Source organism: Lemur catta, chromosome 1, assembly GCF_020740605.2.
Source record: "Lemur catta isolate mLemCat1 chromosome 1, mLemCat1.pri, whole genome shotgun sequence".
Lineage (NCBI taxonomy): Eukaryota > Metazoa > Chordata > Mammalia > Primates > Lemuridae > Lemur > Lemur catta.
In genome coordinates, this window is record NC_059128.1 from 261,769,098 (window position 1) to 261,797,051 (window position 27,954).

The following is a 27,954-nucleotide window of genomic DNA, read 5'->3' on the forward strand; positions in this document are numbered from 1 at the left end:
ATCAGTACCTCTCATCCAGGTGTGTTGTTGATTCCTTTGCTTCCCTGGATATACAGTCTTCCCAAGGCTCCCCTCCCATGCTTTCCTCACGAGGTCTGGTGATCCTCTCTCCCATCACTGCCCATCACTGTTCCTTTTCAAATAGCTCCTCACTTTCCCTCTTAGCTCCTTCCCTCCACCTGCAGTTCAGCAGTTTTGTCCTTGGCTGCCTGGGAGGGGGCTGACTGAATAAGTCTTGGGACACACCCTCTACAGATGAGGCCCTGGTTAAGTGAGACATGTAAATAACTACCTATAATAGAGGAAATGTTGTATAATACAGAGGAGGAAGCAATTAATCCTGACTGTGGGATCCGGGGAGCTTCAGAGAGGAAGTAGCAGGTAAGATTTACTTTGATAAATGGCTAGAGGCACTCTCTGTGGAGAAGGTGGAGCAAGGGAGAAAAGGGACTTTTTAGACATAAAGGGGAAAACGTACACCAACAGTGTGGTCTGCAAATGGGGCCTTACTTACCTTTTCCCCCTTGGTACTTTCTGATTTATTCCTTCTGTGATTGGCCCCAGACCAAGACAGTTTCACTTTGTGTTCATCTTTCTTGTCCCTTGCCCTGTTCTCCCTCTTCCCCTGCCTCTCCTCTCTCCCTTTGTATTTTTTGTAGAAGCGGGTCTTGCTGTGTTGCTCAGGCATTGTATTTCCATCTTTAGTAGAGGAAAGACTTATCTTTCAGTTGCATTTTATCTTGTTAATTTCTTCTTCACTATTTTGAACTGTACCATCTTGGGGGATCCCCTTATATAAAGGTATGGTGCCTGTGAGCTTCGCTTTGCCACCTCTTCCCTCAACAGATCCCAAAATTGTGATCCACTTGCTTCTAGGCATCCAGAATTGCTTTATTGCTGTTTTATTCGTTCCTTGTAATGAAGGGCTTTGTTGGCTGTATAGATTTCAAGACAGACTATGTAGTTGCCTATCTCATAATTCATAGCTCTTCTCTGCACCCAGCTGAAAAGATCTCACCTGTCACTGCTTGAAATCTACAGTGAGACACAATCTTTAAAATCCCTGTGCCTGTGCCATCACTGGTCAGACCTGTCATTTAGTGTTTTGCTGGGATAGGTAAAAACACAGAAACCATGTTTAAAACCTTCTGTTTGTTTTGTTTCCTCAGTGACTGAACAGAGAAAATCTTCGTTCATTCAGCAAATGTTTGTTGAATGCTGAGTACCTAAAATTTTGCTATGCTAAAGAAAACAAGTGATGATCAAGACCAGTAGGGTCTTTGGCTTCAGAGTCAATTGTGAAATAATCACTGGGAGTAGAGGGTGGGAAGGACACAGAGTAAAGCAGCAATTTCAGTAAAGTGAGATAATTGCTTGAGATGGAGGCATTATCTGTGGGTTGAGGAGTACACGGAGGATACTGGTTCAATCCATATGTGGGTACAAGGAACACTGGAAGAAATGACTGAAATGAGATTATAGTAGTTAGCCTCAACGGTGGCTGGAGCAGAGAAGGAGGTACCTTTTGTGAGCACTCACTGGGGAGAGATGATGGTGAACTGGCTGCAGTGGACTGGATTGTACCATACCGTGAGAGTGGGGATTGGTAAGAAACTAAAGGTGGCAGAAGGTGTCTGATCATAAAGGGCCTTGAAGAAGAATTAAGGTGTCTGAACCAAGGTGGAGCCACCAGAGACTTTCAAACATGGCAGTGACATCTTTTCTTTTGGAAAAAAACAAAAACAACAATTTTGTATAAAGAACACCCTGGGTGAAATATGGAGCGTGGGTTAGAATGAGAAAGCGGGATGCAGGAGAGCCAGTCAGCAGGCTGCCTCCCGCTAAGGCTACGTCAGAGATAATAGTGGCCTGGATGGAGGCAGAATTAACTGGACATAGTGTGTGTTTGAATGAGAAAAGAAGTGAACCTTGATAACCCCCCCTTTAATCTTATTTCTGGATTTGTGCAAAGAATTGGTGATGCAGCTATTTCTTGCATCCATGATCTTATGCAGGGATTGATTGTGGAAGGTGATGGTGCCAGGTCCCATCACAGACACAGGGGATTGAGAGGAGAAATTTAGAGTTGTGCTGGGGGAACAAACCCAGGGCAGTTTGATGTCCCTGGTCCCCCTCCCCCCAAATCAAGTATATGGGTTGAATTCTAAATTTACCCCCATGTTTTCTTGTGCTATAAGGGGTCTTCCAGCCTACCTTTAAAACTATTAGTGATTTGTGCTTTCCTCATTTGAGATTTCTAGGGGGTCTACATGGATATCCCTATTACATAAACAATTTTTTTTCCTGCCATTGAGTTCTCTTGCCTCATTTCCTCATTTTCTTATATCGGTGCCTTTATTATCTTCTCTTACTTCCCTCTTTTTCCACATTAGTCTAGATTAAGTAACTGGTGTTATTCAACATTTACATGGATTTCACATGAGAAGCAGTTCCTTTTTGTCATTGTCTGTAATGCTGTTCCACAGGTTTTATAAGGATTAAATGAAATAATAAATGTAAAGTCCCTTACACAATGCCTGACTTACAGATAAGCAGTAAATTTAAGTAAATTCATCAATCTCTGTATGCCTATTAATATGCATATATTTTTTCTTCCTTAGTTGGAAGGACCATCCAAACAGTGCCTTCATAGTTGTCTTTATTGGCTACAGATTGATAAGCACATTTTCCCATTGTTTTGTGGATTCCCAATGTGTTTAAATCTTCTTGAGAATTTTTGCTGAATGCATTAACCTCATGTCCAGTTGAACAGATTACCTCATGCATGATGAAAAACTTCATCACTCCAGGGAACTATTGGCAGTGTGTATGCTTCTGCTCAGGCTGCCATAACAAAATGTCATAGATTGGATAGCTTAGACAACAGAAGCTTGTTTTTCTCACAGTTCTGGAGATTGAAAAGTCCAAGATCAAAGGGCCAACAAATTGTGTTTCTGGTTATGGTCCTCTCCCTGGCTTGTAGACAGGTGCCGTCTTGCTCTGTCCTCACCTGGTAGAGAGGGCTCTGGCGTCTCCTCCTCTTCCTATAAGGGCACCGGCTCTGTTGGTTCAAGGCTCCACCCTTATGACCTCATTTAACCGTAATCACTTCCTTAAAGGCCCTATCTCTAATACAGTCACATGGGGGGTTAGGGCTTCAACATACGAATTTTGAGGGGACAGGATTCAGTCCATAGCACAGGCCCACAAAATGTATTTTGATTATATTAGTATGTTCATTATTACTCTTTGTGTTTAATGTCACGTTCCTTCTGAAAGATCTGATTTGATTAGATGATTATATTTTCTGTAAGGTAAATGGAATTAAACCTGAAGTTGGCAATATTTAGTCATACCTCTATTACTGTCAGTGGATGTTGATGTTACCACCCCAAAGCCAAATTTTAGCAAGGTCCTTTTGCTGGAGGGGACTGGTTCTATCTGGTATATTTGCCCTAGCTCTTTGTCTCAGGTAAATGAGTTTGGATTTCTTACCTTAATTCTCCTGCCTGTTGTTGGACATTTAGGTTGTTTTCAGATATTTTTCTGTTTCAGAGTCCATCAGCGAATAAGAGTGCATCAGTGAATAATATCCTTGTACATACGAGCTCTTCATTTGTGAGAGTTCAGCTGCAGCGCCTAAAAGCGGGTTAACACGTTGGCATTTCACAGGTCTCTTCTGCTGTGTTGACAACAGGTTGTACTGACTTACCACCATATTGCCAGTCTGTTGCCAGTGCTTTTGCCAAGCTTGGCTTTTATTAAAATTTTTAATCACTGTCAATTTTATATCTGAAATATGGTATTGAATTCATATTTAATTATGAATATGGTTATGTATTGTTAGTCTTTTTTTTTTAAGTAGACTTATTTCGTAGAGTAGTTTTAGGTTCTGCAAAGTTGAGCAGAAAGTATAGAGTTCCCTTATTCTCCCTGCCCCCATTCCACAGCCTTGCATACTGTCAACATCTCCAACCAGAGTGGTACATTTGTCAGACCTGATGAACTTTTATTGACACATCATTATCACCCAGAGTCCATAGTTTATAATCAGGGTTCACTCTTGGTATTGTGCGTTCTATGAGTTTGGACAGATTCACATGATGTACATTTGTTCTGGTGGAGATAACTTTGATTCTGTTTCTCATCATACTTTTCAGCACTAATTTTCAGTATCTTGCCTGAAACAATTATGACTATAGTTTTACGAAATGGTGATTTTCTAACTAAAAAATATTAATATGGTTAAATTTTTGTCTTCTCTTTCATAGCTTTTGTGGTTTTCTTTTCTACTTTTCTCTGAGGCTTTCCTCATTCAAACATGATTTAAAATTCTCATGATTACTTCTTTTTAAAAAACAACCAAACAACCATAATGTTTCATGAGCACTTTCTAACATCCTATGATTTTAAGATTGCCAGAAGGAAAAGATCATTGGAGACCATCCAGGTTAACAAATTGCTTAAAGTTGAAAAAGCAAATTAAGGGGTGGAAATTAAGGCATGTCATCAGTTCAAAGCATTGCTTCCCTTCCAGAGGAATAGCTCCTCCCGTTATCTCCGGTAATGTTCCATTCTTAGGGTAGAAACAGATCTTCTAAGGCCTTAGTAGGAGGTGACATCAAGGGCTAAAAAATACTCTTTGATGAACTCATGTCACTTTGATGCTCAGACTGGACAGAAAAGAAGATCTGAAGATCCAAGTGACTTAGAAATTAGAGATAAAAAAGCAAGCAGAATACTGGGAGATGTTATTTCAGTTATTGCTAATATGAAATGTGATTCGGTTTGTTTATACAATTCAGTGCTGTGCACTTATTAACTGAACTCTGCAAATACTTGTAGCTTGATATTGTGCTGCATATTTTATCATACTCTGAATATGTTTGAATATTGAATAAAATTATAAGACTATTTGATTTACTTTTCAAACCATATTTGAACCTACAAGTGGTTTGTAAGTTAAATTATTACTCTATTTGCTGCATAAATAAAATTGGGTAGTATTAGGAAAGAATCCCAGGGACACTGCATGAGACCAAGTGTCTGCCTTTTGTCTTATACAATTTGTGACTACTGCATACTTCAGCACTTGAAAAACTCTGCCTCTGTGAAAAGAGGCCCTTCAGTGTTGCTAGGAAACACCATAACTGTTTTGCAGGATCTTAAGATTTCGATTGATTTCTAGTGCAACATAATGAAGAACAATTGAATGTGTTAACCATTTTTTGGAAAAGACATACTGAAAGCCATTTACCAATCTGTTTAAAATTTCTTAAGCAGTATACACATAAGAAGATCAATAAAGCAGAAATGGGCAATCATCTTTCTTAAAATCTCAATTCACAAAAATAATTTCTGTTAACAGTTTGGCATATATCTTTCCAGATCATTTTGATACACATATATGACTATTTTTTAAAGGTAATCTTTTAAAATAGAAGTAATCTTTATGTATCAAACATGAAAAAATGAAAGATAATGTCATGAAAACTAAGTTGCATTTTATTGATTACTTTGTATAGTATGAGTACTGAGAGAATGAATTAGGAGGGTTTGAAATTTTATATGTTTAGATGTCTAATTGAGGTCATTTAACTGTTTTATTTGATTTCTACAAAATGAAAACTCCAAAAGCACGCAGTAATCAGGAAGTTTTAATTATAGCAATTTTTAATTCTTATTTATATATTTGTAGCTCCATTTTTGGGGCTATGTCTTAATTCATTTTGAAATGGAATTTTCATTCTGTAGTATGCTTAGAGTATTTTTTATCTTACTTGATACATAAAGTATTAATAATCAGACAAATTAAATGCAGGCAACAAAGTGTAGTAGCTATAGAAAGGAACACTTGAATTAACAGGAATTTCTTCTGGCAGATTAATGCATTTTTTTGAAATTTCTAAAATTGTTCAAATCTATAATCCAATCACAAGTTTTTTTCTATGTGCAAGGAACTACAGCAAGAGATAGAGGGTATCCACAATTTCTCCCAACCCTAATGGAGCTAATCACATAATGGTAAATCAAGACATGCATTTTAAAAGGTCCTAAAAATACGAGGTATTATGGGAAGAAGATGGGTTCCTCAGCATCTAGGAGATGTGACAAAACCCTGGATGCTACCTTAGCTTCATCGTAAAATTTATAAAGAAAAAAATCCAAGGCAGCATATGGTAAGTGCCAAATGGGTGATACAAATGGTAGAAAGTAAAGTACTGTGAGCATTCATAGCAAGAAGGCGAGAAAAATCATTGTAGGCTAGAGAGGTAGAAGAATGCCTTAGTGAATGAAGAAGGAAAAGATCTAAATTTATTGGAAACCATAGAAAGTGTTACTCAGGAGAAACATTTGATTATACACAAATATCAGATCACATAATTTTAAATAGAAATGTGGACATGAAATGGAGACTGTAGTAGTTGGACTTTTGGGCTGAAATCAGTGGGTTTGGATGATGTCTTAGCAATCTTTGCTGTGTGATAAACCACCCCAAACTTCAGAGGCTTAAAACAAAAATTATTGACGATCCTGTGGGTTGCCAGTTTAGGCTGGGCTGAGATGGGAAGTTCCAGGCTCACCAGTGGGGCTGCAGGCAGCTGGTCTGGACCTGGGCTGATTGTCTGGGGTGCCTATGGGTTGGGTGGTTGTAGCTGTTGGTCAGACACCTCACTTGCCCTCGTGTGGTTTGTTCACACAGTGGCAGGCATCCAAGGAGGCAAGAGTGGGTGCACCCAGGGCTCATGAGGTTTAACCTTGGAACTCACACAGTTCATCCCTACCATGTTTTATTTTTCAAAACAAGGGCAGCCTCAGAGTTAAGAGAAGTGCAGAGAATTTATCCATTTTTAATCTGTTAGAGGAGTGTACTTAAATGTGATTAAAAGCTTAGGATGGTGCCTGCATGTAAATGGTCTTTAGTGCAATCTAGCTTTTCTTTAGTTCTCAATCTGTTGATTTTGGCTTTATTAACAGTTTATTACAACTGATAGTCTGTATGTATTAAGCTGATTTTGGGGCTAATGGAAAGAATATGCTATGGCTAATAACTTCATTTAAACAACATCAAAATAGTCATTGTGGAGAAGTAAGACTTTGGATTGATTTACTCTTAATTTTGTTCTAATATGCTTATTTTTATGGTGGGAGCAGAAGGAAGGGAGAGGAAATGAGAGGCAGGTCCCACATAGCATACCACAGTCTTAGTGCTTTGGGCCTCTTCCAGGTCATCATCCAGTTCCAGACGTCAGTGTCAGGTGATACAGGTCCAAATGGTAGAGCTACTTCTTAAACAGAAAATGGTGAAACTTACGGATATGTATACGTTAGATGTTTGAATCTATACTTAAGAAAATATTGGGTTATCACAAATAAACCATAGATGTGACAAAGTAGTGCTGTGCAGACTTTTATAGTGTGAATAGTTTGAAAAAATTAAATTTTTTTTTTGTTGTTTCTTGGTTTTTTTTTGAGACAGTCTTGCTCTGTTGCCCAGGCTAGAATGCCATGGTGTCAACCTAGCTCACAGCAACCTCAAACTCCTGGGCTCAAGCGATCCTCCTGCCTCAGCCTCCCGAGTAGCTGGGACTACAGGCCTGTGCCACTACGCCTGGCTCATTTTTTCTGTTTTTAGTAGAGATGGGGTCTTGCCCTTGGTCAGGCTGGTCTCGAACTCCTGAGCTCAAGCAACCCTCCTGCCTTGGCATCCCAAGAGTGATAGAATTACAGGAATGAGCTGCCATACCAGTCCCAATGCTCCCCTCGCCTTTTTTTTTTTTTTTTAGCATTTTTAAATTTTACCTTTTTATTTTTTTTATTTTTTAAAGGCTAGCCCAAGTGAAGCAGTAGGAATGGAGAAGGAACAAAGAAATCTGTAAGTGGTTGTGATCGATTAGGTGTGAATACCACTGCACTAGGACCAGCCTTAAGCCATACTTTTTTAATAAACTCAACTGAAAGAATGTATGAAGTTTTGTTTGGAGCTCAGGATATCTTATTTTACATATTTTTAAAATATTGCCATCTAGCATTACCTTGTAAATTGTGATCTAAATGGAAGTTTTATAGACTACAAATTTCAGAATAAGTTATGGGATTTTAAGATGTCTTTTTAGAAATAATAAAATAAATATTTTTGGTGACTTTTTCAGAAGGGAAGTAGGAAGGCATGAACAGTAAGAAATGTCTTTTTTTTTTTTTTTTGAGACGGCTCTCACTATGTTGCCCAGGCTGGTCTCAAACTCCTTGCCCCAAGCAATCCTCCTGTCTCAACCTCCCAAAGTGCTGGGATTACAGGCATGAGCCACCATGCCTACCCAAGAAATATCTTAGAGATAATTTTGAGGTCACCTATTTGGTAAATTTTTTTAAGCATTCTAAATTGATGGTATTTTCTTTCTTTTTGAATTGTTCTTATCAAAACTTATTGCTTAGAAATATTTTGAAGCATTCAGTAGAAGTTATAAAATCAAATTTAATAAAAATTTAGTATTAAGTGTTGGCAGAAAATGTGTTAAAATTTACCACCATGCGCCCTACCAACAATGAGTTCCTGGTGTGTTTGTGGCATTGTGACCAACGAACATGAATTAATGTAGCCTTGAACTTGTATGACATGACTGACTTTTCAGAGATTTTAGCTAAATTCAGTTTTAAACATCTGTTTGGATATAGAAACTCTCTCTCTCTCTCTTTTTTTTTTTTTTTAGGCAAGCATGACAATGAGGTTTATTGAGGAGACAAAGATAGGATTATAGAGCAAGAACAAGATACAGGCTTACGTAGGTTTACAGAGCGTGGTACTTACCCACAGGTGATGACTGGACCCATTGTCACAGCAAAGGGAGAGCAGAAGAAGGGCGCAAAAAGGGCTAGGAACTCTCTACTAGAAGAAACTTACATTTTATGTAATGTTGGAAGTGCACAGTGCTTTTAAAGGGATTGTATCAAGTAAGTGTCATACCACTTTACAAAGGCATAAACTAAAACCTGAGCTTCGCTGAGTTTCGATTCCATTCCTGTGGACCCAGACCCCACCCTGTGACTCTGCATCCCTGTGCTGCTCCCGAAGGGCTGTGGGGCACTGAGAAGGCTGCCAGCGTAATTCCAGATGCTTAGTTCCGTGCATGTTTCTTCCTCCAGATTTCGCCAGAAGTTTGAGTATCACTACTCCGGAACAGATGATTGAAAAAGCCAAAGGGGAAACTGCCTATCTGCCATGCAAATTTACACTTAGTGCTGACGACCAGGGACCGCTGGACATTGAATGGCTGCTATCACCAGCTGATAATCAGCAAGTGGATCAAGTGGTAAGTTTGGTCACTGAGCAGATGTCTGTGCAACTGCCTGGTGTGCCCATCACTGTGCTGATCGCGTGGATGGGCCACAGGGAGCTGGAAGAAAGCCCTAGACTTCTCAGGCGTATGGTCTGGGTGAGGAAGCAGTCATGGGAGGTGGAATAGGACATACGTGTAGTGGAGGGAAATGGATAATCAGCGACCTTAGATTACAGAAGAGAAGAGGTCACTAGACATCTTAAAGAAGGCTTCAGGGAAGAAGAGGAACTTGTGAAAGTTCTGAAAATCTGGATAGAAAGTATTATATGATACGAGGCAGGAAGTGGTGGAGGGGTAGATGGAGCAGGCATGATATCAAGGCAGGAGCGTGTTAGGAGAATAAACTCCACTTTGTTAAAGTTTAGACAGATTTAGATTTTTAAGGATTCTGTTACTTGTAGTAGGGTCATTAGATATAACGTAGTGTAATGTAAGTATATTCTACTTTCCTTATTTTTTTGTGTTAAATACCCTGGACAATGAATTTCTTAAAAAAGCAAAACAAAGTTTTTAAAGCATAAAAACAATCTATAAAATATTTAATCTTAAAAAGAAATCAAAATATTATTACAGTATTTTTTCCAGTGAAAGTAATAAAAGCCTAACGTAGAAAACTTGCAAAGCCAAAAAGAGCACAAAGGAGGAAACTTGCCCAGTAATCTCACCTCCAGATACAGATATCACCCTTGGCCTTTTGATTGGTTCCAGAATATTTCACTTTATTAGAATGTTGCGTATTAGCTTCATCTGAGACATTTAATTTTTTTAAAAAAATCAATGTTAATAAATTACATTAAACCAGGGAGAGGAAAACAAGTCTAAATATTTGGGGGAATGTAGTAATATATACATTTAGAAGATAAATTTTATTTTTATTTATTGTCCATGTAAAAGAAAAAGGATGTTTAAAGGTGGTAAGTTCTTCCATTCAATGACTGCATCAGTGTAGTTAAGTGATATTTTTGGTAAATCCAGTCACTTTGCCCATGATGTATTTGTGAAGGAAATAATTAAGGTGCTTTCCCAAGTCATGAATGACTAGGCACTCCCTCCAAGGGCCGTCCCTCTGCCCTGATTCTGCTACCAGAACTTCCTTCTGTCCACCTAAGCAAAGTAAATTGAGCCTGACTCATTCTGTCTGCTCATCCCAGACACCCTGTTCCTTCCTGCTTTTGCTTTTACTTCTCCTTTCTCTCCTTTCTTTCGCTGTGGAATTGCCAGAACCCTGAGAACAGGCTTCTACGTGAGGTCCTATAGTTTCATGTTGTCCCTTGCCAGTGCAGTGCCCGCCTCCCTCTAGGGACCAGCACTGATCCCGGGCTTAAGATCGCGGAAGCCTGGGATGTATATGGAGAGCAGGGGCCTTCAGTGATTGTGGCTTAAGACTCCTGAGAGGAGTGAAACCTGTGACAAGGCGCATATAGAGACCGAGAAGCAGTGTGCCCTGAGCCTTTAGTGTGTCTTACAATGGGAGGAGGACCCATGTCTTCTCTGCTCAGTGGGAGGCTCAGCTGTGCTGTCTACAGGAGTTGTGAGATAAGGGTGAAACTGGGACTTGGCTTTGGTTGTCTCCTTATGGATTAAAAACCTAGCCTTTAACCTAAAACACAGTAAAGTCAGACCAAAAGAAAGGTAGAAGGGTTAGAAAGAGATTGATGCAGAAAAGGATGCTTACATAGAATTTCAGCTATTTCATAAGTTAATGGAGTCCCTGTTTTAATATATTTCAGCTAGCAGTGTGGGTTCAGGACCACGAATGGGAGGACTAGGCTGGAGAAATTTCCATTCTTATTCCTGGTGCAGTTGCTTTAGTCAGCAGTTACCATGCACTGTGTGCTGGGCAGTGTTTTATATACTTTAATTGTAGGTACTTAATTTAAGCCTTAAGTGATACCCTAAAGTGAGAATTATACATATGAAAAGGAGGAAACAGGCCCAGAAGTTTGAAGGAACATGCCCAGGGGCACATAGCTAGCAACAGATGCAGCTGAAATTTGAACCCAGGTCTCTCTGTCACACCTGCACTTTTATTATCCCTTGCACTAGCCTATACTGCCTCCCCTGTTTCAGAAACCTGTTTCCTCATGTGTAAAGTAGGAACAAATACACCTACCATCTCAAGGTTGTTACGAGAATTCAGTGAAATACTGTAGGCACAAGCATTTTGTAAGCCTGTGAGGGACATAGAAATGTTATTTGTGTACTGTGCCAAGTTAAATGGATCTGGTTTGCATCTTAGCTGTGCGACTTTGCAAGTTGATCACTGAGAGCCAGTGCTTTCCTGAGCCTAAATGTTAAATGTGAACATCGTTGAAGGGTTGTGAAGGGTAATCAATGAAAACATGTAAAGTTGCCTAGTAAATGTTAGTTCCCCATTTCTTAACGAGTTTTTATAACATTGTTTTTATGGGGCCAGGCATGGTGGCTCATGCCTGTAATCCTAGCACTCTGGGAACCCGAGGCAGGAGGACCTCTTGAGATCAGGAGTTTGAGACCAGCCTGAACAAGAGGGAGACCTCATCTCTACTAAAAATAGAAAAATAAACTGGGTATGTTGGCGTATACCTGTGGTCCCAGATACCTGGGAGGCTGAGGCAGGAGGATCGCTTAAACCCAGGAGTTTGAGGTTGCTGTGAGCTAGGCTGACGCCACAGCACTCTAGCCCAGGCAATAGAACCAGAGTCTAGTCTGTCTCAAATTAAAACCCCATTGTTTTTATGGGAAAATAATAAGATAGTTTACAAAATAACCAACAGTATGGACAGGTCTTACTTGTCAGAGCCTCCTTAAAGACTGTTAAAGTGTGTGGGTAGCAAAACGAGCTATTAGAAGTACAATAGATTGAATGTTTTGGTCTTAAGTCCATAGAAAGATAGAGCAGCCTCATTTGTGGAATATTAGGTGTTGCTGTTTACAAGTGGCAAAAATATTGAGCAAATACAATTATGGCTTGTGTTTACATAGTATATCAGCTGTGGAACCTTCAGCTTCTTCTTTTGTTGACTTAGCAAAGTGGTATTGAGCAGGACCTAGATTTGAGCAGGACCTAGATGCAGACACAAGTGTAAATAAAGAGCTTCATTGGATTGAGGGTGGGGTCAGTATGGTAGGAGAGGAGATAATACAGAAAAGAACCCAAGTTCCTCCAGTCAGGAAGTTCCTACAGAATAAACTTATTAAGGTATTCTTGGATGACATTTATTCTGATTATACTGCCCATAATTAGCATCTGAGATAAAAAATTATTTGTATGATATAGACTGTAGTTGTGTTTCCTGAGAGTTTGGCAGTTCTGCTCTTTGGCCCTTGAGGTCTCATTTGACCAGAGTAGGGATTTTATTATCAAATGTGAGAAATTATAAAATGTGTTAAATTAATTTTAGGGATGACTACTACAGTTCTCTTCCAAGCTGTATTTAAGACAGATTTTATTTTCCTTCTAAATCCAGCCTTCAGTTATTGCCATCAAAGGCTGTAACAGTGGCTCAGAAAACTTGGTGGAGTTAGGAACAGAGCTTTGCCTTGGTCACAGAAGAGTCATTGAGAGGTTTTGTTAACCTGGTTACGCATATCTTAAAAGGTTTATTTTATGATTTTATCTATTAGAATCTAGGACCACCAAGTGCCTCCAACTTAGTATTAAGACAAAAAATAGTCATTTTTTTGTTAGATTGCACAGGTAAATGATGATAAGCCTTTTTTAGGGAGGCAGGGGGCAGTATGTACTTGATTCTGTACACTTGATTGGTGCACTGCAGCCTTGGAGGCAATTGAAGAATAGAGTTTATAGGAATGAACACATCTGTGTTCTTGTCCCATCTCTCTATATTGCTCTACTTAATAATGTTGGGTCTTGGAAGTGTGGGACTGTTACAAGGATCACACTGACACTTTTCCATTTTCTTATTCTGTGATTTGGATAATTGTAGGTTTCCTCACAGTACTGTGTTGTTCTCTCGTTTTTTTTTTTTTGGATTCTGTAGTAGCAGGTGTATACAGAACTCCTTTAAGAGACAGGCTTTTTGTATGGATATATTTTTTGCTTTTCCTCCTGTCTTGTTTTTTTAGATTATTTTATATTCTGGAGACAAAATTTATGATGACTACTATCAAGATCTGAAAGGACGAGTCCATTTTACGAGTAATGATCTCAAATCTGGTGATGCATCAATAAATGTAACGAATTTACAGTTGTCAGATATTGGCACATATCAGTGCAAAGTGAAAAAAGCTCCTGGTGTTGCAAATAAGAAGCTTCAGCTGACAGTTCTTGGTGAGTTATTTTTATTTGTATAAATGAGTTACTTTAGTAACAGGGTGAGTGGTCACAGTACTGTAAATAGCAGCATTTATGTAAGACAAAGCCCAGCTTTTAATAATTTTAAACATTTGAAGTATTTCCAAAAGCATATGACATAAAACTAGTGTATTTTAAAATTTTGTAATGAATATTTTGTAAATAAAGGTACATTTAGCTACAATTTCCCATTTTCTCTATGTATGGTGACTTTTGGGACACCCTGTAAGCAGAATAGTGTTGTGGTATGGAGGAAGAACCCTAACCCAGGAGCTAGGAGATCTAGGCTTATTGCCTTGTCCTGGCTTTCTTTGTCTACACTGAGTAAACATGGGGTAACTTTTCTTTTTTATAAATGTGTGAGCAGGTGAAAGTATAACAACTGGTCTGAACTCTTATTCTAAGCCCAGGGATACTTGAGATTATAACCCTGACTATACTTTCTTTGAACACTGCTTTCCAGGAAGTAATGAGTTAAGGTATATATAGAATATTAACTGGTTCATGATAAACCAAACAGATTATACTTGGTTATCAGAATTATTTATTGTGAAGCCCCTGTTTTAATGTTGCAGATACACTGGAATTTATGTGATTAGCATGTATTACCAGAAGAGTGTGGACAAGCATGTCATTTTCTGTGTATGTGTGTGTATTGCTGGACCTAGTAGGACCAGGTTCGGGGTCAAATTTGCAGGTCCCAACTGAGATCATGAGAGCGTGAGGCAGCACATATCCCAAAAGGAATCCGGGTTGGGCAGCGGTCATGGCACATAATGTGGCTAAGCACACGGATGGCAGCAGCCATGACTGCCCAGCAGCAGGAATGGCCCTGTGACATTGAACCTCCAATCCCAATATCTAATTCTTCAGAATGAGTAAGTGGGAAGCACTGACACAGTTTACCCTTTTGTTACCGTGGCGGGGGATTGCTACAGCCAAGTGAGCCATGAATTCAAACATGAGAGGGAGAGAGGGGATGAATTTAGGATTGGAAGAGAAAGGGGGCAGTGATTGCTGAAGGGCAGTAGGGATGACTTATACACTGATCCCGGCGAGCTGTGTCAGAGCCAGAGAAGAATTTCTTGTAGCTTTTTCTTCCTTGTTGTTAGATGACTCATGACTGGTGGTGGGAGAAACTGCCAGAATTGTTTTCTCTTAAAAGTGAGAATTAGATGGAAGCTTATCTATTAGCTTTGCCTGACAATGCTGCCTGGATAATCTAGGAGAAAGATAAGATGAAGTGCCCTCTAGTGACCCAACTAAACAGTAGTTATCGGAGCTCTCATTTGGCTCTACCTTATATTTTGATTTTTTTTACGGGAAATCTGAAGGACTCACCACCATGACATTCAAAAGGTAATGGTATTTCATTCATTGAGCCCTGTGCACTGTGTGACCATGAACCCAGATGGCTGTTGGTTGTCTGGATGTGAGGGGCAGCGCGTTGGTGTAGCTTGCCCCATTGCCAGGGTGCCCCACTCTTTCAGATACACCAAAAATACGTGTGGATGCAGCTCAGTAAAGAAACCGAAGTGGGTAATGATAACAAAAGGAATTGATAAAAGGTTATATTGTGACCACATATCACCAGTGCCTTCCCCTGGAGCTCTCAAAGGCTCTATTACTGAGTCATGTTGGCATAAAGAGAACGAGTTGTTTTGAAGAGTAGAGTATACACAGTTAACAGTTCCTGGATGTATATGGCGGACTCAAACTGCACCATGCCGCGGAACACAGTAGCAACGGCAAGTGTGGTAGCTCAGTCAACTCCGGTCCTGAGGGATTTGTAAACCATTGGTACCAGGCATGGCTCCCCGCAACCCTTTTGTTTTGAAATACTTTTATAGAAAAGTTGCAAAAATGCCAGGCAGTTTCTGAGAGTATAACCATCATCTAATGTTGACCTCTTACAAAATCATGTTACAGTTATCAAAACCAAGAAATTTACATTTGGTACAATACTGTAAATTACAGACCTAATTTGAATTTCATGGTTCTCCACTAATGTCCTTTTTGTACTAGGGTCGCATCTAGAATCCACATTGCATTTGTGTCCCCTTAATCTCTTCCAGTCATGTCAAGGGACACATGATGTCACATCTTACTGTTAATCATGATAGCTTGGCTTAAGTTTTATCAGATGGGTTTCTCCACTATGAAGTTAGCATTTTTCCCTCTGTAATTAAAAAGTATCTTGGGGGAGCTACTTTGAGACTATGCAACTATCCTGTTTCTCCTCTAACTTCTGCCTATTGATTTTAGCATCTGTTGATGGATTTTGCCTGGAGTAAGGGTTTTTTTTTTTAACCAAGCAGAAAGCATTTCTGGATGGATGACATCATGGTAAAAGTATACCCTGTCCCCATATCCGGATTTAGAGTGTATTTCCCATAGTCTGAGGTAGGCCAGCTAGCATGGAAGGACAATGAGGCAATTAATGTATGGAACGTGGCATTACTAAATTGGTGGGATACCATGGCCAAGTACAACTTGATGGTCACGTGCCCTTATCTAAGAAGGACTATTGGCTACGCTAATGATCATGGAGGCAAGAGGATAATGGCCAGGTATTCAGAAAGCCCAGACCAAAGAAACGTTTAGGGGACAGGACTTTATCTGTGTTTCCTTTGTGATTTTCTTCCATTCCAGCAAGAGTGCCAAGGGTTAAGAGTTAATCTTTCTTGTGTTTTAATGGTTAGGGATTGGCATGTAAAAGACTTGCACTTTTTCCTCCCAGTGGAAGGTAGGTGGGCTGCTCCAAAGTGACACTCAGAAACCAGTGTTGGTCGAATCTTGTTCTGTTCTGGATAGGGTATGTTGAGATCTCAGACTTAGATGAACCCTTTCCTAAGCAGCAGCTTTAAATAACTGCCTGTTATTAGATATGTTCAGTATATGGGAGAAACACATTTTTAGTAGAAAGGATGAGGGTTATAATTAGGGGTAGGATACTGTATTACCAATAGATGTTTGATGTACAAAGCATTAATTTAATATCTTACCTTGCTACTTTATTCTAATAAAGGATTTATTCGTGGTCTGAAGAAATGAAGGAGAACAGGGCTTATTTCATTGAAGACTCACAGGATGAAATAATTTGCAAAACTTATTTAGAAGTCTAATAGATGTAGTCTCCAGAGCAACTGATCAGTCTGAAAAAGAAACAAATTTACTTAGGAAAATCAACAATGCAATGAAATGTATCTGTTGCTCTTTATTAAAAAGTGTAAGTAACAACACATAAAGGGGAGAAATGTAACACAATTAAATTTGCTAAGGACTATGAAGAAGGAATGAGATCATGATTGACAACCTAGTTGAAGACATCCCACTGGCTGTGACAAATCCTGCTGGCCAAAAAGGAAAACGTATACCAATATTTACATAAGCATTCAAGCAATTAAGTGTTGTTCACAGTAGTGCAAAACTGTAAAACTTATTCACCTTTATTCATAGTAGTGAAAGTATAAACACCCATTTCAAAGGATGAAAATCAGCTTAAACTAAAAAAAAAAAAGCAATCCTGCCATTTCTCAGCCCGGGAGGATAGATAGAGATAAAGCCAACTACAGAGTTTATAGAAAACATTGTTTCTCCCAAGGTTGCAGAGCAGCAGTAAATATAGACTATTGCTGTCTTCCTAATGTTGCTCCAGACCCACTTGGCACCACCTGTCCTTTACTGGGATACTCAGTTACTAAACGGCTCCACCCACGGACAGCACCCACTCTTTATTTAATTCCCACTTCTACTAATCTCTCCTCAGAAACATGTGATTGAGAGCTGATCGCCACTTCCCTTGAAGTCTCCTCAGAATCCCTCTTGTCCAGTGGCTCCACGGTTCCTCATAATGCCTTCCTCACTGGTCAGTCTGGTTTTGACCGACTACACACTTGCTCCTCGTCAGTTTGGCTAATTAGGCTTTAACAGTAGCCCCAAAACTGGAAACAGCGTTCATCAATAGGTGACTGAGTAAGCAAACTTGTGTCATAGTCATTTGCTGGAATACTAAAACGACTACTGATATATACAACAACATGGATCAATCTCAGAACCATTATGCTGAATAAAAGAAGTGAGACAAAGTACATACTATATGATTCTATTCACATGATTCTAGAAGAAGCAGAACTAATCCATACTGGTAGAAATCTGATCTGTGGCTGCCTGGGCCAGGTGTTGAAGTGGGGTCTGCTGGGACCAGCACAAGGGAACTTTCTTGGGAGAGGGTTGGAGTGGTGCTTAATGGATGTATATACACTTTTGTTAAAAGTGATCAACCCACATGATTAACGTGTTAATTTGATTGTGTGAATGTGATGCCCCAATAAAGTTTAGCAGAGGAGTATGCAATGCCAAGGTATTAATCCAGGGTTGGGGTGATTTGCCAGGTAATTGGGTAGCAACTGCTCTAAACAGTTACCTAGGGAGACCTGCAATATTGCCTTAGCTTTACTTTTTTATAACACTGCTGTCTGGATGGATTGAGTTAAAGGAAATGCGGAATGTTAATTGGTCCTTGCTGCACTAAGTGAATTATTCCTGTTATCAGTATTACTGATGATAAATCCCGATTGTCAAGGTAATGGCACCTAAGGGATATGACTTGGGTACATACTCCCAGAGGGCTACATGTCAAGCATGGAGAAGAATAGGTAAGGAACGGAGGGGGAGCCCATCCCGTCCTTGCTTTCTTCAGGTGTGCCCCATGGAATGTAGGGGCACTGAGCTGCGCCTGAATTATTGCCAAACCTCCTAACACAATGGTTGTTTTGCCTGAGCTCGTTCTTTCCTGTTTTGTGTTGGATGAAGCTGAGTAAACTGATTTGACACCCTATTATGGTCTTTCATTCTTTTGTCAGTTCTGAACCCAGGACCAACTGATAATGAATGAGTCAGTGGTTGTGAGCATCACTCTGTGTGTTTAATCATTATAAAAATGAATTCCCTTATCTTATATAAAGTTGTAATTTTGTTTTTCAGTTAAGCCTTCAGGTACAAGATGTTACATTGATGGATCAGAAGAAATTGGAAATGACTTTAAACTAAAATGTGAGCCAAAAGAAGGTTCACTTCCATTACGATATGAATGGCAAAAATTGTCTGACTCACAGAAATTGCCCACCTCATGGTTAACAGGTAATGCTGATGATACTATTTGTACCATGTGCCATTGATTTGGATTTAAATTTAGTAGGGTTTGTGTGTGTATGCTGATATATTTTAAATTCACAAATGCCTTTCCTTTTCTATATAGAACAGTCAGGATTTTCCATGGCAATTATTCAGTGTTTTGTAATGTCAAGTTAGTGTCATATATCATAAATTAAGAGGTATTTCTATCTTTTTAGGGTATTATAATTAGTTACATTGGTAGACTTATTTTAATGGATGAGAAATGTTCACGATCATAAATTAGATAGTGACCAAAATGTAACAAGAATTGGATCTTGAGTATTTTGCCTAGATTCATGTTGAAGATACAGTAATTTACCCACGGTGTGTCTGTAAATAAATAAAAACCTATGTGACACTAACTAGAAAGTTACAAATTGGCTAAATCTGATCACTCACTTGTTTGTTATAATTGACCTGTAAATTCAGATTGATTTTCCACCCATCTCCTGTTCACTGTCCCCTGGTCTTAAATTGGTTTTCTCTCCTCTCCTTTTTTTTTTTCCCACCCCCCAACTGAGAAGCCAAACTGGATGACCCCTTCTGACTTTCTTTTGTATGTTTCTTCCATCTGTGGCGATAAAATAGGCTTTGCAAGTTTTCTTACTGCACGAAAGAGCCTTTGTGGAATAGGATAGTTTTTATAATCAGATGTGGCCCCAAATAGGTTTGCAACAGCTAACGAGCACCCCTGCTTCAGCTGAGGCTGTGTGGTAGATGGGGTCATGGTTGCTTTTGCCTTGATGCAAATGAACTGGAAGCATGATTATTTGAATTCTGGAGATGCCCATCTGGCTGGATGGCAGTTTGTCTGCACCCAGCCTTGGTCTGTCTTGCTTTTAATTGGATTATCAAACTTGGTAGAGGTTGCCTTTACTAATAACTCAGAGCAATGCATACTGTAAAAATAAGGTTTCTTTTTTTCCCCTTCCCATAGAAATGACTTCATCTGTTATATCTGTAAAAAATGCCTCTTCTGAGTACTCTGGGACATACAGCTGTACAGTCAAAAACAGAGTGGGTTCTGATCAGTGCCTGCTGCACCTAGACGTCGTTCCTCGTAAGTGTCTTCTTTCTGTGTTGGCTGTTTTGTTTGTTATCTTGATACCACCTCCTTTAATCCAGTCAGCAAGGGTGTATTGGGGGCAAAGGATGCTAACTTTGATCAGAACGTTCTCTGGCTTGGTTATTAGCTTTTCTAGAAAAATGCATTTTATTAATAAAACCTTCATCATTACAATGATATATTAAGCAGGTAAGAGTTGCCAAATCAACTCATGTACCATATTTAGCCATTATGAGTGTTGAGTAGCTTAGAATATTCCTGTATATTAACCAAGATAGCTTTGAATATTAAGGTCTTTTAGACAAATTTTATCGTTTTTATGCTTGAAATAGATTATACAGTTTAACAAGAAGTTCTTTTTAATGTATTTTCCCCACTGGATCAAAAAGGCTAAATAATATGTCTCAAAGTTAATATGTATAGTGAAATCAGTCTATCAATATGTATCCTACCTTCATTATCAATAGATATAGTTTTTTTTTACTATTAATTCTTATTAACATCTTATTCTAGCTTCAAATAGAGCTGGAACAATTGCGGGAGCTATTATAGGAACTTTGCTTGCTCTAGTGCTCATTAGTCTTATCGTCTTTTGCTGTCGTAAAAAGCGAAGAGAAGAAAAATATGAAAAGGAAGTTCATCATGATATCAGGTAATTGAGACAGGAGTTGACTGATGTAATAACAAGTCTGTTATGTCTCTGCAGCATTAGTTCTCTCATTAAACATCCAAAGCCTGTGCCCTGTGAGAATTGGATCAAAGCTTTGGCCCTTCTCCTCAACACATTTGAAAGCATTTACCTTTAATTTCAAGTGCACAAAATCAACCACCCTTCCTTGTCCCCCCTCAAACTTTCTTCTACCCCATTTAAAGAAATATTGCAAAATGATTATCTCAAGACTGTCTGCCTTCTCACCATAAAATAGCAGGGATAAAGTAAAAAATTAGAGCAGATATTGAGGTTTGAAAAAAAGCTGATTGTATCAAGTGACATGATAATTTGTAGAATTACTAATAGTATAATTTTATTTTTCTCAGCTATTCTAAATCAGTGGATCTTAACTGGAAGTGCACATTGGATAACAGAACTTTAAAAAATAATAACACATGACTCAAATTGACATTTGGCAGGTCTAGGGCGGGGTCCAGGCACTTATACAGATATTCCTTGGGGATATTGCTGGTTTGGTTCCAGACCACCTGAATAAAGTGAGGCAGGAATTTTTTGGCTTCCCGGTGCATATGAAAGTCATGTTTATACTATACTGTACTCTAAAGTGTACAGTAGCGTTATGTCTTAAAAAACGTACATTCCATATTAAAAAAGGATACTTTATTGCTAAAAAATGCTAATGATTATATGAGCCTTCACTGAGTTGTAATCTTTTGCTGTTAGAGGGTGTTGCCTCGACATTGATGGATGCTGACTGATTAGGTAGGGTGGTGTTTGCTGAAGGTTTAGTGGCTGTTGCAATTTCTTGAAGTAAGACAACAATGAAGTTTGCTACATCTGTTGGCTTTTTTTTTTTCTCATGAAAGGTTTCTCTGTAGCATGTGATGCTGTGTGATAGCATTTTATCCCAGTAGAACTTCTTTCACATTTGGAGTTAGTCCTCAAACCCAGCTGCTGCTTTACCAACTAAGTTTATGGAATATTTTAAATATGCTGTTGTCATTTCAACAATGTTCACAGCAACTTCACTGGGAGTAGATTCCATCTCAAGAACCTGCTTTCTTTGCTCATCCATAAGAAGCAAGTCTTACTCGTTCAAGTTTTATCATGAGGTTGCAGCAATTCAGGCACATCTTCAGGCACTGCTTCTGTAATACAATAGTTCTCCTGCTGTGTCCACCACATCTGCAATTATTCCTCCACTGAAATCTTGAACCCCTCAAAGCCACCCGCGAGAGTTGGAATCAACTTCTTCCAAACTCTTGTTAATGTTGATATTTTGACCTCTTCCCATGGATCACAAATGTTCCTTTTTTTTTTTTTTTTTTTTTTTTTTTGAGACAGGGTTTTGCTCTGTCGCTTGGGCTAGAGTGCAGTGGCATCAGCCTAGCTTACTGCAACCTCAAACTCTTGAGCTTAAGTGATTCTCCTGCCTCAGCCTCCCAAGCAGCTGGGACTGCAGGCATGCGCCACCACACTTAGCTAATTTTTTCTATTTTTGGTAGAGATGAGGTCTCGTTCTTGTTCAGGTGTGTTTTGCTTTCTTATATCATCCATGTGTTCACTGGGGTAGCACTTTAAATTCCTTCAAGAACTCTTCCTTTGCATTCACAACTTGGCTGGTCAAGAAGCCTAGCTTTCAACCTATCTTGGTTTTCAGCATGCCTTCCTCAGTAAGCTTAATCATTTCTAGCTTTTGATTTAAGTGGCAGATGTGCTACGATTCCTTTCATGTGAACACTTAGAGGCCATTGTAGGGTTACTTAAGTGGACTAGTTTCAATGTTATTGTTCTCAGGGAATAGTGAGGCTGGAGGAGAGGAAGAGAGATGGGGGAACGGCCAGAACACACACATTTGTTAAGTTTGCTGTCATATGCGGGCATGGTTCATGGCACCCCAGAACAATTAAAATAGTAATATCAAACATCATAGATCGCCATAACAGATATAATAATAATGACAAAAGTTTGAACTATTATGAGAATTACCAGAATGTGACATAGAGGCATGAAGTGAGCACATGCTGTTGGAAAAATGGCATGGCTAGATTTGTTCAACACGGGGTTGCCAGAAACCATCAACTTGTTAAAAACGCAGTATCTGCAAAGTGCAGTAAAGCAAGACACAATAAAACGTAGTATGCCTGTATTTCTTAAATGTACCAAAGCTAACTCAGATATATAGTTGGCCTCAGTATTTGCTGAGGATTAGTCCCAGGATGTTCTGCAGGTACCAAAATCTGAGGATGCTCAAGTCCGTGATGTGAAATGGTGTACTATATGTTTATAACCTACATGCATCCTCTTGTATACTTTAAATCATCTCTAGATTACCTGTAATACCTAACATAATATAAATGCTGTGTAAATGGTTATTGTATTGTTTAGGGAATAATGACAAGAAAAAAACATCTGTACATGTTCAGTACAGATGAATTTTTTTAAAGTATTTTCAATCCCTGGTTTGTCGAATTCACAGATGTGGAACCCAGAAATATGAAGGGCCAACTGTATAGTCTTTGTCAGTGCTTGGTGTGAAAATTCTTAGCCTAAATTCCCAGTTTTTGCAAACTTAAATCTGTAAGATTTTCAGCTAAGATTTTAGATAACTTTCATAGCAAAAAGGAATTCTTTTCTTTTTGGGGGATAGAGATATATCTGGAGATGTTAGTATTTTATCAACTATAAAATGTTACATGACTGTAACTAGATTATCTTGATTAGTGATGCTAGAATATGAAACTATTTGAAGTTTATCCTTGTAAGATAACATTATATAACCATATACATTTGTGTAAATACCATATTTCATTAAGTACAAAGGTATATATACCTTTAAATCAAAACGATAAATTGAGGACAGATACACAATTCGTGACATAGCTGCTCTGCTTGCTTTTTTGGTGACTTACACACATGTATGCTTAGCTAAAATAGAGGCCTTTACCCATGATTCATAGCTTATATAATTATAGGGTTTCAGAAACTCATTCTTTTAACTTGTATTGGGGACTTTGCTTTCCAGGGAAGATGTGCCTCCTCCAAAGAGCCGTACATCCACTGCCAGAAGCTACATAGGCAGCAATCATTCATCCCTGGGTTCCATGTCTCCTTCCAACATGGAAGGATATTCCAAGACTCAGTATAACCAAGTACCGAGTGAAGACTTTGAACGTGCTCCTCAGAGTCCGACTCTCCCACCTGCTAAGGTAGCTGCCCCTAATCTAAGTCGCATGGGAGCGGTTCCTGTGATGATTCCAGCACAGAGCAAGGATGGGTCTATAGTATAGATACTCCATACCTCTCATCTGTGCTCTCCATGTTTCTGTCCTCTTGATATACGAAAACGTATTCTGGTCTAAATCTTGTTACTAACTTTAAAATATATCAAAAAAGTTGATCAGAAACTGTAAGAAATATACTTCAAAAAAATTTTGTTTGGTTATATTGAAACAGTAAAGGCATTAAAGTTAGTAAAGACAAATTCATCTGAAAAGGCAAGCTGGGTTTTTAGAGGTTGATTTTAACAGTTTCTAAATAACAATACCTACGTAAGATGTAGCACTTTGAATATCACATCATAGCTGAAGAAACTGGTGAACTGACATGTATACCAGGTTGATACTTGAATCATGTGAAACTGGTACTTTATAATTTCTACCATTATTTTTAGGATGTGTATATCATTTATTTATGGTCCTACAGTCTTCTCCAAATTAGTAAATGGCAAAATTACTTACGTATGTTTGTACTTGTTTTTATAGCTTCTTTGAAAACTCTAAATGTGTTTGGAATATCTCTAATAACTTAGAAAACACTATGTTTTAGAAATTACTAGTTTTACTTTTAAATCATTCATACACCTTGTCTATAAAATGATTTCTTAAAGATTTAGTTGATAGACTGCTACAGGAAACAGGGACATAGTAACTCTTACATGCTAAAGTCAAGGAGTATCTATCAGACTGAGTTAGAACTTGTGCTGTCAGCTACAAATAGATATGACACTAATGGTGCAATTGTGGGGATAGATTTTGTTGGCTAACCATCTCATGCCTTGAGGTCTGTGGTGGTCTTCCAAATAGTGACCAGCCAGATCAAGGATGTAGTATTTCATAGTCCCCAACTAAACACTAGCTCTCCACTGTAGTTGATATTTTTCTAATAAAATAACTCATTTATTATTTGGCAATTATAGATTGAAATGTTCTAATTATTGATTCTACATTTTAAGTGTTTTTTCTGGTATAGTGTTTTTTTTCTGTTTTTTTTTTTTTTGCCATTTTGTTTTGTTTTTTTGGATGGTGTTATATATTATGTGTTCTAGAAACATGTGATCCTAAATTTACCCGCTTGAAAGCAGTTCCTGGAGGATATTTTTTTCATAGACTCAGAATGATCAAATACATTTTAAGCAAGTGAGTGTCCTCTGCCAATCCTGTCTTCCAGACTTGGGGGGATCTACAGTTGTGGTGTGGCCAAACATGTCTTTATGTAGTTCCAGCAAATCAAGTTGAGCTTTGAAAAAATTTGAGTCTTAGTTTTCTGGAAGTGATTTATTCTTTAAAAAAAAAACTAAGAAAGAAAAAGGAGTGAAAGGAATACTCCTACCTGCCAAATGTGTTAAGTATTGTTTTGGAAGAAAGTGGATTTATTGTATTTCTCTTAAGATTGTGAGGGAATGTGGATATTGGAGAATGAGTCAATAGTTTCTTTATAGTAAATAAGGTATACAATAAATTATTTCACTGGCTCTAAAACCTTTTCCCTAGATTTTAGTAGGGAGTTGGTTTCTGTTAATCTGTTTGGGTGCTGTGGTGGTAAATGCTACATTATAAATTAATGTTGGCATGTATTTACGATTAGGCAGAGTATTGTGTACACTTTTTAATGGTAAACTTAAGCTGAATGTCTGTGTAATGGATTAGTGTATAGTTTTACATATTTGGAAGCATTTTTAAAATAGGTTTTTAACCTTACATAAAATTACTTTTATACTTGTGTTAACATTTTCATCTGTGCCTTTTGGGTAATTTAATTTCTATCACGAATTTCTGGTGCCTATGAGCTGCTGTCGCCTACTTGAAAGGTGCTTAGAGGTGAAGGTACTGTTGCTAAAAACACATCACTGTGACACCTTTCTATCCTCGCATTTTCAAACTTGCCTCCTCTTCTCTGTTCTTCGTGGACATAACTTAAATGATTGCGTTATTCATAATGATTTAAAAAAATGTCAACATCCCCAACACTCTTTGACTGTGTTTCTGGTTTTATAACAGTAGCTATTTTTGACTGCCAAATGTTTGGCCTATTTTATATGAATAAAATCTATTTATAAAATATTATAGTAAACAGAACACCAGCTTTAATAAAGTGTTGGTCCTTCCTATTCCTGATTTTCATATAGTGAAGATTATGCTGTCAATCTAAGTAGAAATTACCACAGAGAGTGGATGTATATAACACTAAGCTTTCCTTAGACTTCATGTTTATCTAGGATTTTGCTATAAGTAAATCAAAATCTTTCAGAAAGGCTTTCAGTTAAGATCCATACCAACTACAGTCTGAGAAACAGCTTGTAAAAATCACTTGTGTAACCTAAAGAGACCTACTGGGTGTGATTACATTTTGAGGATACAATTTAGTTTTAGGCTTATGTCTCCAGCTCCTCTCACTGAAAGTTTTTGTTGCTCAGATAGTACTGATAACTTCCCAAATAATGCTCACTGATAATTTCTGTTGAAACAGAGTTCAAATATTTATTCTAGAATTACTATTGGTAATCATCAAGTAGTTCAGCAAAACTTACAGCATTTCAGTTAGGGAGCCAAGTAACATCAGTCAAGGACTGTACTGCATCTTCAAAGCAAAACCATTTGATTGTTTCTGCCTTATACCTGAGAGAGACTCGATACCGTCTCTTTAGGTTACACAAGGTAATTTGGAGAGAAATGATTCTGTACTTTGAATATGGAGTAGTTTATAGATGTTCTTTTTCTTATTGGCAATATTAACTAATATTATTTCTCTGTTAGAAAGCCTTCCATTCCCTAAAAACGTCTCTTATTTATTACACTGACCAGTTATTCTGGACAAAGTACTTCCTTTAAATTCGAGCTATCTGCCATGGACTTGTTACAATAGAAACACAGTCTAAGTGTGTCTTAGGGGGAGGTTAGTTGAAAAATCCCAAATCATTGTCCATAAAAATTGTGGAAAAAAGAAATGTTTGATTAAAAAAATTTTTTTCAAATTTAAAGTTGAGTCCTAGAAATTTGGAGCAAATAAAGGGGCAAGTAAACATTTTGATTAAGAGTAAAAAGAACTCATTGCATGAAGTTGACTGTCAAATTCTGTAATATGTAGCTTCTCAAAATAACTATTCTCAGTGTCTTTTCTGTGCGTGCAGCATGTATATTTGAAGTTATGTGAATGTTTAGATTTTTTTTTCTTATTTTTGCTTCAACAGTGTTTAGGGCTTTCAGATGCCTTATTCCAGTGTGAACAGAAAAAGTCCGTATTTTATGTGGTTAATGCTTTGATGTGTCACATAAGTAGTTTGTAGAAAATGGTGGCACAATTTTAACTTTTTAGTGGCTTGTGACATTATATATTATATATATATATGTACATATATCTTTATAACATTCTTGTGTTTAGTAGTGTAAATGTTCTGGGCAAGTTTTAATATTTCAAATGCCTTTGGATATTTCAGCAATAAAGACAACATGTTCTGCAATAGGATTTCTTACTCATTTGCCTATTTTGACACTAAAATAGTTAACTGAGCACAAACTTCCTTTTAAAAATGTTATAGAAGCAGGGAAGAATAATAAATTTGTGAATTGTGGTTCTGTTTATTTCTCTTTGGAGATGGCTAATTACTTATAGACGGGAACACTAGCCTCTTATTAATTAAAATCAAGTTTTATAAAATGTATATCCTATTTTAGAATTATGAGTATCAGTTGGGTTTGGTTTTGGTTATGGACACTAAAAGTTCCATTAAAGACCTTTGTGTTTTCTGCTAACTTATTAAGTGACATAAGTGTTAAGAGAACCACAATTCATTGATTCATTTATCCTTGTCCCTGTGAATTTTAGTGATAAAAATACTTGTACTACTGAGAAAAATATTCTGACACATCACATGTGCAAAGTAGAGAATGGATAGTGTCAGTTTTAGATTTTGTATTTAAAATTTCGGGCTTACATATCCAATGGTGCAGCTTTTGAAATTTGTAAGAACAAAATTTGTTTAAAAAAACAACTTGCTCTAGTTTTGTGACCTTGTGTACTTTTGAAATAAAATCCTGAAAGCAGTTCTCTGCCTCATGGTGTGGCTTTATTATGCCTTTTAAAAAATACCCACTAAAGCTTCGGTATGTTATTCCTCCCTGCT

The 27,954-nt window shown here is 38.0% G+C and overlaps 1 protein-coding gene across 3 annotated transcripts in view; it reads left to right on the forward strand.

The window, feature by feature from the left end:
• CXADR (CXADR Ig-like cell adhesion molecule) overlaps window positions 1-27,954 on the forward strand; it is a 64,882-nt gene that overhangs the window by 17,018 nt on the left and 19,910 nt on the right. Inside the window, exons 1-7 of one of the 3 annotated variants that reach the window (XM_045540476.1) lie at window positions 8,768-8,952; window positions 9,145-9,311; window positions 13,407-13,611; window positions 18,622-18,777; window positions 19,751-19,873; window positions 20,393-20,531; window positions 23,578-27,883. In XM_045540476.1, the coding sequence (XP_045396432.1) occupies window positions 8,913-8,952; window positions 9,145-9,311; window positions 13,407-13,611; window positions 18,622-18,777; window positions 19,751-19,873; window positions 20,393-20,531; window positions 23,578-23,842 (1,095 nt within the window). In that variant the 5' untranslated portion in view covers window positions 8,768-8,912 and the 3' untranslated portion in view covers window positions 23,843-27,883. Of the gene's footprint in view, window positions 1-8,767; window positions 8,953-9,144; window positions 9,312-13,406; window positions 13,612-18,621; window positions 18,778-19,750; window positions 19,874-20,392; window positions 20,532-23,577; window positions 27,884-27,954 lie in introns of those variants that run through there. The other 2 variants (XM_045540475.1, XM_045540477.1) reach the window with 2 other exon arrangements.